This window comes from Lacerta agilis, chromosome 14 (genome assembly GCF_009819535.1).
Source record: "Lacerta agilis isolate rLacAgi1 chromosome 14, rLacAgi1.pri, whole genome shotgun sequence".
Lineage (NCBI taxonomy): Eukaryota > Metazoa > Chordata > Lepidosauria > Squamata > Lacertidae > Lacerta > Lacerta agilis.
The window spans coordinates 50,067,837-50,081,222 of record NC_046325.1 but is presented as its reverse complement, the minus strand read 5'-3'; the positions used below and the strand labels follow the sequence as shown (position 1 = coordinate 50,081,222).

The following is a 13,386-nucleotide window of genomic DNA, read 5'->3' as shown; positions in this document are numbered from 1 at the left end:
AAATTAAAAAGTAGCCAAGACAGACAATGCTCTGCCTGAAACTTTAGGAGAGGGGCGACGCCCCCTCAGTAAGAGCCCCACATGGCACCCCTGTTGTCTCTTGTGGCAGCCATTTTGAGGTTTAAGGTGGAGGGAGGTGAGGGGTTTGAGACTTGTGGACAAATATTAATATGTGTATTTGGCTCCCTTTCTCCCCCCACACCAGGTAAAATGGCTCCCTCCTGGCTCTCCCTCTGGATGGTTCTCTGGAGTCTCCTCACAGCTGGCAGTTTCAGGCTCCCAACCTCAAGAGTCCTTATCCAAGATGGCGCTGCTGTTGAGGATGTGGAATCAAACAACCTCCCTGCTAACGCAGGCCCTCAGTCCGCTTCCCCAGGACAGTGGGTGTGGGAGACAGCAGGAGATGATGGCCAGGAATCCCCTCAGTTACCTTGCGGAAAGAAGGATTTTAGCTGCAAGCACCCTCCTGCGGCCACCACAGAACAAGCCAAGAAAAGTCTCACAGTCACAGAGGCTGCAGCAGAGAGTTCTACATCTGTTGGGAAAAATTACAATGGTGTCACTGCTGAAGTGCCTACTAATGCCACAACAACTCTAGATACCTTTGGGAAAGTATCCACAGAAGTTGGCACCACCAAAGAAGTAATCCATTTGAGTACCACAAAGAGCTCTCGTGCTCCAGTGCCCCGTGTCCGCCGTCTTGCTCCCACAGTGGGCACGACTGTATCACAATCTATGCCTACTGAGACAGAAAAGGTTGCTACTGCCCTCCAAGAAACAATGATGGTTTTAGGGGTCCCTGAGAAACTGTTGCTTGCAGCAACAAGCTCTCAGTCCATGGTGGCCCTTTCAGATGTTTCCACAGCGAAGTTGAGGCAAGCCGTTGGCACGACTGGACCTTCCTTCATAGCAAAGGGAAAGGTGAAATTTCCTCACTCAACTGCCAAGCCAAGCGCCACCACAGATTGGCTATTGTTGGATGATGTGACAAGCTCTCAGTCCATGGTGGCCATTTCAGATGTTTCCACAGCGAAGTTGAGGCAAGCCGTTGGCACAACCGGGCCTTCCTTCATAGCAAAGGGAAAGGTGAAATTTCCTCACTCAACTGCCAAGCCAAGCACCACCACAGATTGGCTATTGTTGGATGATATGACAAGCTCTCAGTCCATGGTGGCCATTTCAGATGTTTCCACAGCGAAGTTGAGGCAAGCCGTTGGCACAACCAGGCCTTCCTTCATAGTAAAGGTTCCTATCTCAGCCACCATCACCACCGCCAAGGTGAAGCCCCCCTCAGTGAAATCTCTCAATGGCGCCACCATCTTGGTAGGGAAGTGTTTACTGTGGATCTTCATCCTGGCCCTCATTGCCGGCATTTTCATAGTGGCCACTGGTGTCCTTGGAACCATGCTCTGTCGCCAGAAACGGGCCTACAAAATGAATGAGCGCAACCACACAGAGATGGTGTGCATCTCATCCCTGCTAGCTGCTGAAGAAGCAGAGGAGGCTGGCGGGAGGCACCCCAGGGTGAAAAGGGTAAAGATGCTTGGGGAGAACGGATCAGAGGTGGATATGGACAACTTGACTCTGAACAGCTTCTTGCCGGAGCATTAATATAGCCTCTTATTGCACTTCAGGGTTCTCTGGTGCTTTCTAGAAACTCCTCACGTTCACCAGAGTTGTGTTTTACAATGCGAAGCACTTTTATGCCAGATTTACTCCATCCAGAACTATCTTTAAAATACATGTTGTGCTACACTCACGACACATCTCTCAGGGGTGAGCACTTCAACAGGTGAAGCACTTAGCAAAGTCTAATTTCCTTTGAAGGAGACCACTGTCCGGAATTTCCCTGACACATCAGGGATTCGTCCGTAGAAAGTAGTGGAATTTTTAAAAATTGGTTGGAAACCCATATCGGAAGTGGGGTTGGCAATAAAAAGAAGATGCTCATTTTCACTTTTTGAAATATGGCAGCCCTAATTTACAACTATGTGGTGGCATGGATTTCACACTCACACAGAAAACCAAGGCCCCTCCTCTCACATCAGATCTCCAGGGAGACTGCCAGTCACCTAGCAGAGCCCAAAACTTGACTTTTTTTTGTCTTTGACTCAAAACTGCCAATTACATTTAAACAGGTGAGGAAAGTTCTGTCCCCCTCCTCTAATTTACATTTTTCTCTTCAGAAGATGATCCTGTATCCAGAAACAACAGGGCCAGACCAATACATTTTCTTGCCTCAGAGAAAGGAGCTGCTGCCAACCTCCTTGTTCCTCAAACAGCAGCAAGATGAGCAGAGAGCCAGTGTGGTGTAGTGGTTAAGAGTGGTAGACTTGTAATCTGGGGAACCGGGTTTGTGTCTCCGCTCCTCCACATGCAGCTGCTGGGTGACCTTGGGCTAGTCACACTTCTTTGAAGTCTCTCAGCCCCACTCACCTCACAGAGTGTTTGTTGTGGGGGAGGAAGGGAAAGGAGAATGTTAGCCGCTTTGAGACTCCTTCGGGTAGTGATAAAGCGGGATATCAAATCCAAACTCTTCTTCTTCAGAGAATTTAATCTTAGCCTCACATGGGCAACGAGGCCGCATCCTCTGCCACACCTGAAAGGGGCTAGTTCGGGGCAGGAGGGCAGGCTGTGGGGCACACTGTGTCCCCACCAACATCTCTCACTGCCTGAGGCAGCTGCTTCACCTGGCCCAAAGAAGCCATGAACGAATTATTGACTTCCCTTGGCAACCTATCACTTGCAGTTTACCTAAGAAAAGGCTGCGCTAGGCAGGATAAGGCCAGGAGGTTTCTGACCTGTCACCTGTCTAAATAATGCACTTCGAACAAATACAATTTTCCTTTGTTTCAGGTTTGCTAGTCATAGGGCAGGGGGTGTAGAGGATGCTGGGGTCCCACTGCAATGGCTGACCATTTGATTCAGTCACCCATCTGATATATGAAGATTTCTGCAGACATTTACCCCACCCCCAACTTTCATGTCCACATTTTTTAAACCATAATGCTACAAACACAGAATTTGTTTTTTACTAAGCCAAAAATGTTAGGATTCTCGACAAGCACAAATAATGTGGGATTGCAGACAAGGAAATAAACAGTGCAAATACTGTTTGCACTTGAAAAAGATTTGATGCCGTTTCCAATCAGTGCATGTCCTGCGTCTTGCAGGTGCAATCCTGTAAGTTTTCATTTAACAAAAGTGTGTCTTCTGCAAACCTCTCTGACTGCTGTATGGCACTCTTAGGGACAGACTAATCCTGAGGCACCCAAGCCAAGCACCCATTACGCACAACTGAAATCAGATGTTTATCCCCCTGCTCCCTCCATGTGATTCCCCCACCGCAGGCGGAAATGTGTGTGAGCTCTAACTCTGCCAAAAGGATGGTGCTAAGAAGCACTATTTTGCAGAGAGGAGATCAAGCAGAGAGAATGTGCCAGACTATGGATTTTGCTCTCCCTCTTGCCCTTACTGGGGAGAAGGAGCCACGGCCCCCTTGGCTCCCCACAGATTGACTACTTTGATCTTGTGAAGTTTTAGCTGTAAATCTGGGAGTGAAACATACAGGAAGGCAAAGATAGCGCCGTCACATTAATGAAATCTAGAGAAAGCTAAGCCAGTTTATTTCCTGTGATTTTTTTTGGTGTGTTTACAACCTAGCAGTTCTTGGGACTTCTCGAATGTATTTTGCATGTGTTTGGGGTCTAGATGTGGGTCCTAAAGATAATGTGTATTTCAAATGATTAAATATATTGAAATACAGAAGTGGCTCTAAGTTCATGCATAAGACTTTTTGGATTTTTGGCATTCTCAATATCGGGGGTTCCTTTCCTTTCACATTTCCTGAGGCATAATTTAGAAATGCCTGCACATGAGCAATCTAAAATGATAAAATACATCCTTTAATAAAATGCAGTCAGGATGCACTGTCTATCTGGCCAAATATATTGTTACAAAAGTCAGGTGCTTGCTCCTCTCTCTGCGAAGTGGTGTCAAGAGCCCATGGGAATAGAAGAGAATAGAAAATGCACTGGAGACTATCTGGCTTTAAGAAATATGGTTTATTCACCTATCTACACCTTCAGTCTGCTTGGAGGAACTCCAGATCTTATGGCATGGTCATGCAACCTGCAGCTAGCACCCTCCAAAGATGGATCTCAGCTCTTCTCCCTCCTCCTCCTCCTTCCAAGAAACCCCTTGCCCTCTGTTCATACCCCAGGGCAGGGAGAAAGCCCTCAATGGTTCCCTTAATCGCCCTAGCTTGGGCAGGCTACCCAGGAATTCCTCTGCAGCTTATATTTCTCCCTTCCCATCCCAAATCATCAAATCCTGGAATTCATTAATTTCTAGGGTTTGGTGTTAACCCCCCCCCCCCAAAAAAACAGTATACCACCATATACTGTATATATACAATCTGGACCGTATTCTGGAGTTCATGGGTGTCAAAGGGCGCAGTGTGCTAGAACAGGGGTAGGCAACCTAAGGTCTGGGGGCCGGATGCAGCCCAATCTCCTTCTCAATCCGGGCCGTGGATGGTCCCGGAATCAGCATGTTTTTACATGAGTAGAATGTGTGCTTTTATTTAAAATGCATCTCTGGGTTATTTATGGGGCATAGGAATTCGTTCATTTCCCCCAAAAAGATATAGTCCAGCCCCCCACATGGTCTGAGGGACGGTGGACTGGCCCATGGCTGAAAAAGGTTGCTAACCCCTGTGCTAGAAAAAACAAAAGCGAACAACCCCCACCAACATTGCTCAGGAGTTAAAGGTACAAGTCTAGAGAATCCTAGTTTTCAGCTCTAGCACAGTGGGATTTTAGCTCTACCTTAGCAGGGGACTTTTTAAGGGCACAGTAAGCCAGAAACCTTGATTAAATCCCAACTTTGGGGAGGGAATAAAAAAGAAAAGAAAAAAAGATTAATAAATAGTTCCACACAGAAGAGACATAGCTAGTGGGATATTCAGCTTAGAATTTTAAAAAGGAGACTTAGCTATCTGGTTGAGCCCAGTGTAGACTTCAGGTTCTTTGGTTTCAAAGGTTTGGCTATTTTAGGTGGAAAGGAGTGGCATGAAAGCTTAAAGCCTAAGGGTAGGACTCAACGGAAAAAAGCAACTTTCAGTTCTGTTTAAAACCAGTGAAAGAGTACTTTAGTACAGTATTTAACAACTAGAGTATACCTTACAATTTAAAATGGAAGGTAATGGGGGGGGTCAGATCAAGTGTGGTGTAGGCGTCATTTAACATTGTTAAGTGTGGTTTATGAATTACAGTCAACAGGCTTCAGTCCAAGTTTCAGCTTTCAGTTCAGTATAAAGCCAGTCAAAAGCTAGTTTCAGTTTTAAAATAAAACCTAACAAAATCTCCATTCCTCCCTCTAAAGGAGCGGCTACTACATATCTTGGGGGTCCTCCTGGATCCTTGCGGCTCAGGTGGCCTCAGTGGCCCCGAGTGCCTTCCATCAGCTACGCCCCTATCTGGACAGGGATAGCCTAACTACCGTTGTCTATGCTCTGGTAACCTCAAGGTTAGATTACTGCAATGTGTTATACGTAGGGCTGCCTCTGAGGACGGTTCGGAAACTTCAGCTGGTGCAGAATTCAGTGGCCAGGTTGCTCACCGGAGCAAGACGGTTTGAGCATATTACACCGATCCTGTTCCAACTGCACTGGCTACCAATTAGTTTCCGGGCCCAATTCAAAGTGCTGGTTTGACCTATAAAGCCTTAAGCGGCTCAGGACCACAATAACTCAAGGACCGCTTCTTTCCATATGAGATCATAATCTGTGCTCACTCCCTGTGAGGTCAGGAGGGCAACAGCACGAGAGTGGGCCTTTTCTGTGGTGGCTCCCCATTTGGAACGCTTGCCCCAGAGATGTTCACCTGGTGCCTTCATTATACATCTTTAGGCAGCCAGCAAAAACATTCCTCTTTAACCAGACCTTTGGGTGATTAACATCCGGTGCACTTTTCAAGGTATTGTGGAAGGGGGGGGGGTTATTGGGTTGTGTTTGACTTTGTGTATTTTGTATTTTTTATATTGTAAATTTATATTGTGAACCCTTGGGGGGGGGCAATGAACCAACCAAAAAAAGGTACCTGTTTACTTGATCCTGACACAAAAGCTTTATACTTTACTCTATATACTACTGCAGTGTTGTTCACATTCATCAGCGTGAGCAGCAACCAAGTGACCTCCCCGGGGCACAAACCTGGGCAGTGTGTCGGGGGGGGGGGGCTGGCCAGACTACAATATGCCCCCCCGGCCTTACCAAAGGAAATCACAGCCCGACATTTGGCACCAGCTTGGCCACGTGAGTTGCCAGAAGGAGACGTCCAAGGCACCCACTGCTCACTGCCTTAGAGTCTCCACCCGGGATTTGGGGAGGTTTTCCTCCTGGGCCTTTTCTTCTCCTGAAGATATCCTGCCAGGCAGTGGAGGTTTAGGATCAGGGTTTTTCTTCTCCTAGATGGGATCCCTTCCCAGGCGGACGAGCCCCATCTGCCCCTCACTTCCCTCTATGGCATGGGCAGAAACCGCTTTCTCGGCCGTTGGACTCACCCACTCTTGGTCTCGTCTGCTCAATCCGCCAGAGCCTGTCTTCGCATTCAGGGAAAGTCCCTAACTCCCCAAGGGTTTGAGACCCACTGGCTACCCTTCCCTGGTTTAGTTGGCCAGTCGAGGCCATTCCAGGGTGTGGCTGTGTTGCCTGTGCACAGCTCCTAGGAGCCCCAATTGCTGGGGAGCCACCAGTGGAGAGAAGTCCTGCCTGGGGGTTTCCCGTGGGGGCCTCTGGCTGCTGGCCACTGTGAAAACAGGATAGGGGCCTGGATGGGTCCCTGGCCCGATTCAGCTGCAGGGCTCTTTGGATGTTCTTAATAGGGGCGTTTTAAAGTATATAAAGCTGCACAGGGCAGTAGCCTGAATTGCATTCTGATCTTGGAGAGGCAGCAAAGAAATAGCCCTCTCCTTCCTGTGTGCTGCCGTCATAATGAGAATGGGGCTCCTCTCTTCTTATTTTTAGTGAAGGAAAAAGAAAATACATTGCTTCCTGTTATGAATTTGAGTGCATCTCCCGGTCCACCCATGCGGCAGTTTGAAGCAGCCACTTGGGGTGGCAGAAAGCCTCCAAGCCCCCACCTGCCCTGTTCCCTCCAGGGCGGCACCAGTTTCACCTCAAGCAGCAAAGCAGGAGGCACCGCCCCTGCCCAGTGGCCCCTTCCAGGGAGGGCAGAAGCTGCGGCCACGGCTAAGCCATTAGACACACGCAGCTGACTTGGGGGGTGGAGTGGGGTTGACCTTTTTTGTAGGCTACAAAGAGGTTTGTCTGTTTCTTCCCCAAGCACCCTCCTCCCCTGCACTATGTATTATAAAAATACACCATCACTGATAAATGTTCCAGCCAAAACTCCATTGGTTTAGATTCTCCTTCTTACCCAACCCTCCTCCAACTTCCTCCCCCCTCCCACATATAGATTCCAGGCTGCTCCTGCCAAGATCAAAAGTTATGGGGTTGGTGGGGACAGTGGCAAAGTCACACGGCAGTCAGGTGTGAGGCATGTGGGAAGGGACGGCTCAGGGCGGCCGAACAAAGCAAAGGTAGTCTTCTGGGCCTAAGTGAGAGAACAGGCATCTCTTCCAGCCCTGGGCTTTCTGTTCTCCATTCAACAGCTGGAGATGGAGCGGAAGGGGAACCAGGAGCTGTGCAGCAGAAATGAAAGTGTATCTGTGAAGGCTGTCTCCGCGTCACCGTGGGGTCAGGAGGCCAAGGAGGCCTTGGCCATCTCTCTCTCGCCTCCTCTCCCTCATTCTTCTGCCCCTTCCCTCCTTCTCCTAGGAAGATGCTCTTCATTCAAGCACCATGATACTCCTCTGGACAGTCATGCCCCCCCCCAAATGATTCTGGGAGCTGTCGTTTGCTAACGGTACTGAGCCTAGGAGCCAACTCCTAGGGGCCAAGGTCCCTTCAGCCCCCCAATAAAATAATTGAGGGGGTCACCCCCAAAGTTGACGGGCATTGACATTCATTTTTTTTTTTTTAATATATAATTTTTATTATAGATTTTACAGATACAACCAAAAAAGGAAAACTCCACCATAAGTACAGTCTTAAATAAAGTTACATACAGTAATCATTTTGCTTGTATGCGTCTTATTTTCCGATTTTGAACACAATATAATGTACTTGTTATACATATACAATACTATACAACCATCTAGCAAACAAATAAGAAGTTAAATACACACCGTGAAAAAAGAAGAAGAAGAAAAAAAAGAAAGAAAAAAGAAAAAAAAGGAAAAAAGAAAAGAGTAAAAAATAATGAAAAAAAAAGCAAGAAAAAAGGAAAAGAAAAAAAAAGGGGAAATTCCCCGTCTTCCTGAGAAATCCCTTTGCTTAAACCGCTATAAATGTGAATGCTTACAACCCTGCACACTTCCTTGACTCCCTTCTACCATGCATTCTTAGGCATTACATTGCTCCCATCTCTTTTCCTTCAGGCTATTTTCATTCCCTTCACTCCTCGAATGCAGGCATGATACCAGTACTTTTATTGTATTTTAACACGTATTTTTTATACACCTCCCATTTGCCAGTAAAGTTCTGCTTTGTATTTCCTCTCAGATTGTTTGTCAACAGAGCCATCTCTGCATATTCTTGTAGTTTGATTTGCCACTCAGTAACCGTTGGCACTTCTTGCTCTTTCCATCTTTTTGCTATAACTGTTCTTGCCGCTGCAACTGCATACAAAAAGACTTCTTTCAACTTGTTTGGGATCACCTTGTCAACCATACTTAATAAAAAAATCTCTGGTCTTTTCACAAAAGAAATTGCCATCATCTTTTTTATTTCACTGTATACCTCCCCCCAAAAAACTTTGATTTTTACACATCGCCACCACATATGCATTAGGTCTCCATATTCAGATCCGCATCTCCAGCAGACATTTGCAAGACTTCTATTCATTTTGGCAAGTCTGGCTGGTGTAAGATACCACCTATGTGCCATCCTCATCATATTTTCTCTTATATTATAGTTTGCGGTGAATCTTAAATTGACCTGCCACAGCTTTTCCCACTGCTCGAACAAAATTGGATACCCAAAGTCTTGGGCCCATTTAGTCATGGCAGCTGTTACCATCTCGTCCATTACTTCGTAGTCTAGCAAGATCTTATATATGCGGGAAATTAGCTTATTTTTCCTATTTAACACTTCCTTTTCAAATATAGAAGGTTCTTTCCCAAACCCGCAAATTTTGTCTTTTTTAAAAGTTTCGTTAATTTGAAAGTAATCCAGCCAGGTTGAGAGTTGGTCTTTAATCTCCTCATAGTTTTTAAGTGCTAATTTCCCTTGCCTTTCTGTTAACAGATTATTGTATGTGATCCACTCTTCCTTTTGATTATTTATTCTTTTTAATGCTGTGGCCTCGAGCGGGGAGATCCATTTTGGTGTTGCCCTTTCTAAATATCTTTGGTATTTATCCCAAACTCTGAAGAGTGCGTTCCTTATAATATGACTGCAGAAGCCTCTATGTACCTTTACTTTACCATAATTCAAATACGCGTGCCATCCAAAACGTAGGTCGTGTCCCTCTAGGTCCAGGATTTCCCAATTTCTCAACAAGCACCAGTCCTTTAACCATACCAAACATGCCGCTTCGTAATAAATCTTGAGGTCTGGCAAGCCAAAACCGCCTTTATCAATCGTATTAATCAATATCTTATGTTTTATTCGCGGTCTTTTGCCCTTCCACAAGAATTTTGAGATTTCCTTTTGCCACTTCTCAATATTGTTAGTTTTACCTATAATTGGGATTGTCTGAAACAAAAACATTAATTTTGGCAACGCGTTCATTTTAATTGCTGCAATACGGCCCAAAAAAGATAGATTCAACCTGTTCCATATCTCCATCTGTTTTTGAATTTCAGTCCAGCATTTAATATAGTTGTCGTTATATAAGTTTATGTTCTTTGCCGTTATCAATATTCCTAAGTATTTTATTTTGGGATAGATTTTGATCTGTGTTACCCTTTCCAATTCTTCCTTTTGAGCCTTCGATAGGTTTTTAACTAGTAGTTTGGTCTTATTTATGTTCAATCTAAAGCCAGACACCCTGCCATATTCTTGTATTAATTCTAGGACCTTCGCCAAGCTTCGGATCGGATACTCCGTGGTGATTATTAAGTCGTCTGCAAAAGCCCTAAGTTTATAGCTTCTCTGCCCCAGTGTTATTCCTTTTACATCTTTTTCCTCCCTTATTCGTTTACATAAGATTTCCAATGTTAATATAAAAATCAATGGAGACAAGGGGCATCCTTGTCTAACCCCTTTTTTTATTTCACAATCTTGTGTAAGATTGCCGTTTATTATAATCTTGGCCTTCTGTTTAGAATAGATTGCCTCTATTCCCTTCACATAGCCTTCTCCAAATTCCATGTGCTTCAATATTTCTAGCATAAATCTCCACGATACCCTGTCAAACGCTTTTTCCGCGTCTACGGCCATGAAGGCTGCTTGTTTATTGATATTTAAGTCCAAATACTCCAGTAGGTTTATTATATTTCTAGTATTGGTATATATGTGCCTCCCTGGTAGGAATCCGGCCTGGTCTTCGTGGATTGATGTCAGTAGAATTTTCTTTGTTCTTTCTGCCATTATACTTGCGAAGAGTTTGTAATCGTTGTTCAGAAGGGCAATTGGTCTATAATTGCTCATCGTTTCAGGATCACCTCCCTGTTTAGGGATTAGAGCTATATAACTATGGCTCCAGGATTCCGGCATAGATCCCTCTATTAAAATATTGTTCATAACGTTTTTTAACGGCTCAGATAGAATATCCTCTAGTTTTTTATAATATATAGCTGATAGGCCATCAGGTCCCGGTGACTTTCCTGATTTTGCTTCTTTTATTGCCACTTGCAACTCATACGGTGTTATTGGGGCATTTAATAGTTCTCTTTGTTCTTTAGTAAGTTTTTGTAAACAGTTCTGCTTTAAGTAATTTTTAATCTCCAGGGGTGTCTCCTTCCCTTCACTATATAATTCTCTGTAGAATTTAACAAATCCATCCTCAATTCCTTTGGGATTTGTAACTATTTCCCCCTCCACTTTAATTCTGTTTATGATTCTCTCTGCCTCTCTCTTTTTAAGTTGCCAGGCTAATAACTTTCCTGGTTTGTTAGCGTGTTCAAAATATTTTTGCTTTAAGTATCTTAATTTCCAATCTAGTTCTTCATTGATTAACATTGAGTATTGTGATTGCATAACTTTTATATCTCTTTGGATCTCTGCACTATCTGGTTTCTCATACAGTTCCCTCTCCTTCTTTTTTATATTATCCACTAACTCCTGCTTCTTTTTTTCCTTTAATTTCTTTTGGATTATACTTTGCTGAATGAAAAAACCTCTCAGTACAGCCTTGCTGGTATCCCATACAATTTTTAACTCTGTGCCTTGATTCAAATTAAATTCAAAGAATTCTTTTAATGTCTTTTTTGCATTTTCGATTATTTTTTCATCCTTGATTAATGACTCGTTTAACCTCCATCTAGTTACTTTTCTTTTCTCCCAACTAAGAACTGCCTGTACTGCACTGTGATCCGATAATGTCCTGGGCTGTATTTCCGTTTTGCGAATTTTGATTGTCAGGTCTTTAGTTAACCAAATAGCGTCGATCCTTCCTGCTGATTTGTTGGGGTATGAGAAGTATGTAAAATCTTTGTTAAATGGGTTTTTAATTCTCCATGCATCTTCTAAGCTTAGCAAATCAATTAATTGAAAAAAAGATGTTGGTAATTTGATTTGCTTTTTTTTGGGTGTCTTTACGGATCTGTCCAATTCTGGATACACCACTCCATTTTGGTCTCCCAAAAAAATAATTTTTTCTCCAATACATCCTTCCAGCTCCTTACTAAGTTTATGAAAAAATTGACTTTTCTTTTCATTTGGTGCATAGAACCCAATTACTTTAATTCTCTCCCCCTGGACTGTTATCTCTACAATCACAACTCTCCCTTGCACATCTGTATGTATTAGTTTAGGTTCCAGATATGGTTTTGCATAAATTACCACGCCATTTTTTTTAGACATACCTGAGGCCACAAAATCAATTCCAAGTTTTTTGCTGGATAAAACTCTGATATGTTGTTTTTTAATATGCGTCTCTTGCAAGCAAATCAAATCATATTTCTGTTTACTGAGAATGTGCTCTACCTTGTTCCTTTTCTTTTTTTCGTTCAAGCCATTTACATTCCACGTAACAATCTTTAACTCCATTAGTTCCTTTATTGAGTAAACAACTTTTTTTTTTTTTTTTTAAGAGGTAAAATCAGAATAATGAGAGTAAGGAGCGTTAAAGGCAAGTAAGGTATTAAAAAAATGAGTAAACAAAAGAAAGAGAAAATAGTAGAATAAGAGAAAGGAAAGAATCAAGAAAAAGCAACCACTAGGTTGATCTCTGCTCAACCAAACACTATATCTCTTCTGGACGAGATTTAAGGCTCTTCTTCCTCTGATGACTTTTTAGCCTCATCTGTCCCTCCTCCCAATTGTCGTTTACCACCCAACTCCTCTCTATAAGTCCTCCAGAATCTCTCGGCGTCGGCCCAAGTAACGAATCTCCTCCTCTTGCCCTTGAAGAAAAACGAGATTCCCTCAGGGAATTCCCATCTATGTACTATTGATTTTTTCCTAAGAGCTTCGACTAAGGGTTTATATTTGTCCCTCTTCCTCAAAAGTCTAGATGGGACTATCTTATGTATAATCACTTCAGACTCTTGAATTCTAAATTTTTTCTTACTACATGTCTGTAAGATTCTGTCTCTAATCTCCATGCTGACAAATGTTACCAGACAATCCCCCGGCCAGTTGTTTTCCTTTGCGATTCTTGATTTAATTCTAAATGCCCTCTCGATTTTACCCTCCATCTCCCTCTCCTCCATTCCCATCCACTTAGCTAATTCTGTAATCACTTTCTGTTGTAATGCTTCGTCGGGTTCTTCTGGAATAGATCTGAACCTCAGTGTTTTTTCTCTACGATGCATTTCGATCATCGAAATTGCATCCAGCACCGCCTCATGAGTCTCTTTCATATCTGCGATCTCTTTTTTAATTTTCTCTGTTTCCCCCTTTTTCTCTCGATTTTCCTTCTGGATTTTCTTTACTCCCTCTTCCAAGGCCCCTGTTTTCCCTTTTAGGTCTTGTACTGACTTAGTTATTTCTAAGTTTTTTACAACCAATTCGTTAATTTTTCCCGTCATTTCTGTAACCATTCTTGCATTATCATCTATCTTTTGACCCATTTTATCCAGCTTTTGGTCTGTTGACCTTGTATTCTCATTCATCTCTTTTTTTATATCCGCTAAGTCTTTTTTCAGACTCAGAAG

At 43.6% G+C, this 13,386-nt stretch overlaps 1 protein-coding gene across 1 annotated transcript; it reads left to right on the top strand.

Moving 5' to 3' along the window:
* The first annotated feature begins 341 nt into the window (after positions 1-341).
* On the top strand, positions 342-2,274 carry SELPLG (selectin P ligand). The gene has a single exon (XM_033170969.1). It carries the CDS (start codon positions 736-738, stop codon positions 1,609-1,611), a length of 876 nt encoding a protein of 291 aa, XP_033026860.1. The 5' UTR covers positions 342-735; the 3' UTR covers positions 1,612-2,274.
* The last annotated feature ends 11,112 nt before the right edge of the window (positions 2,275-13,386 follow it).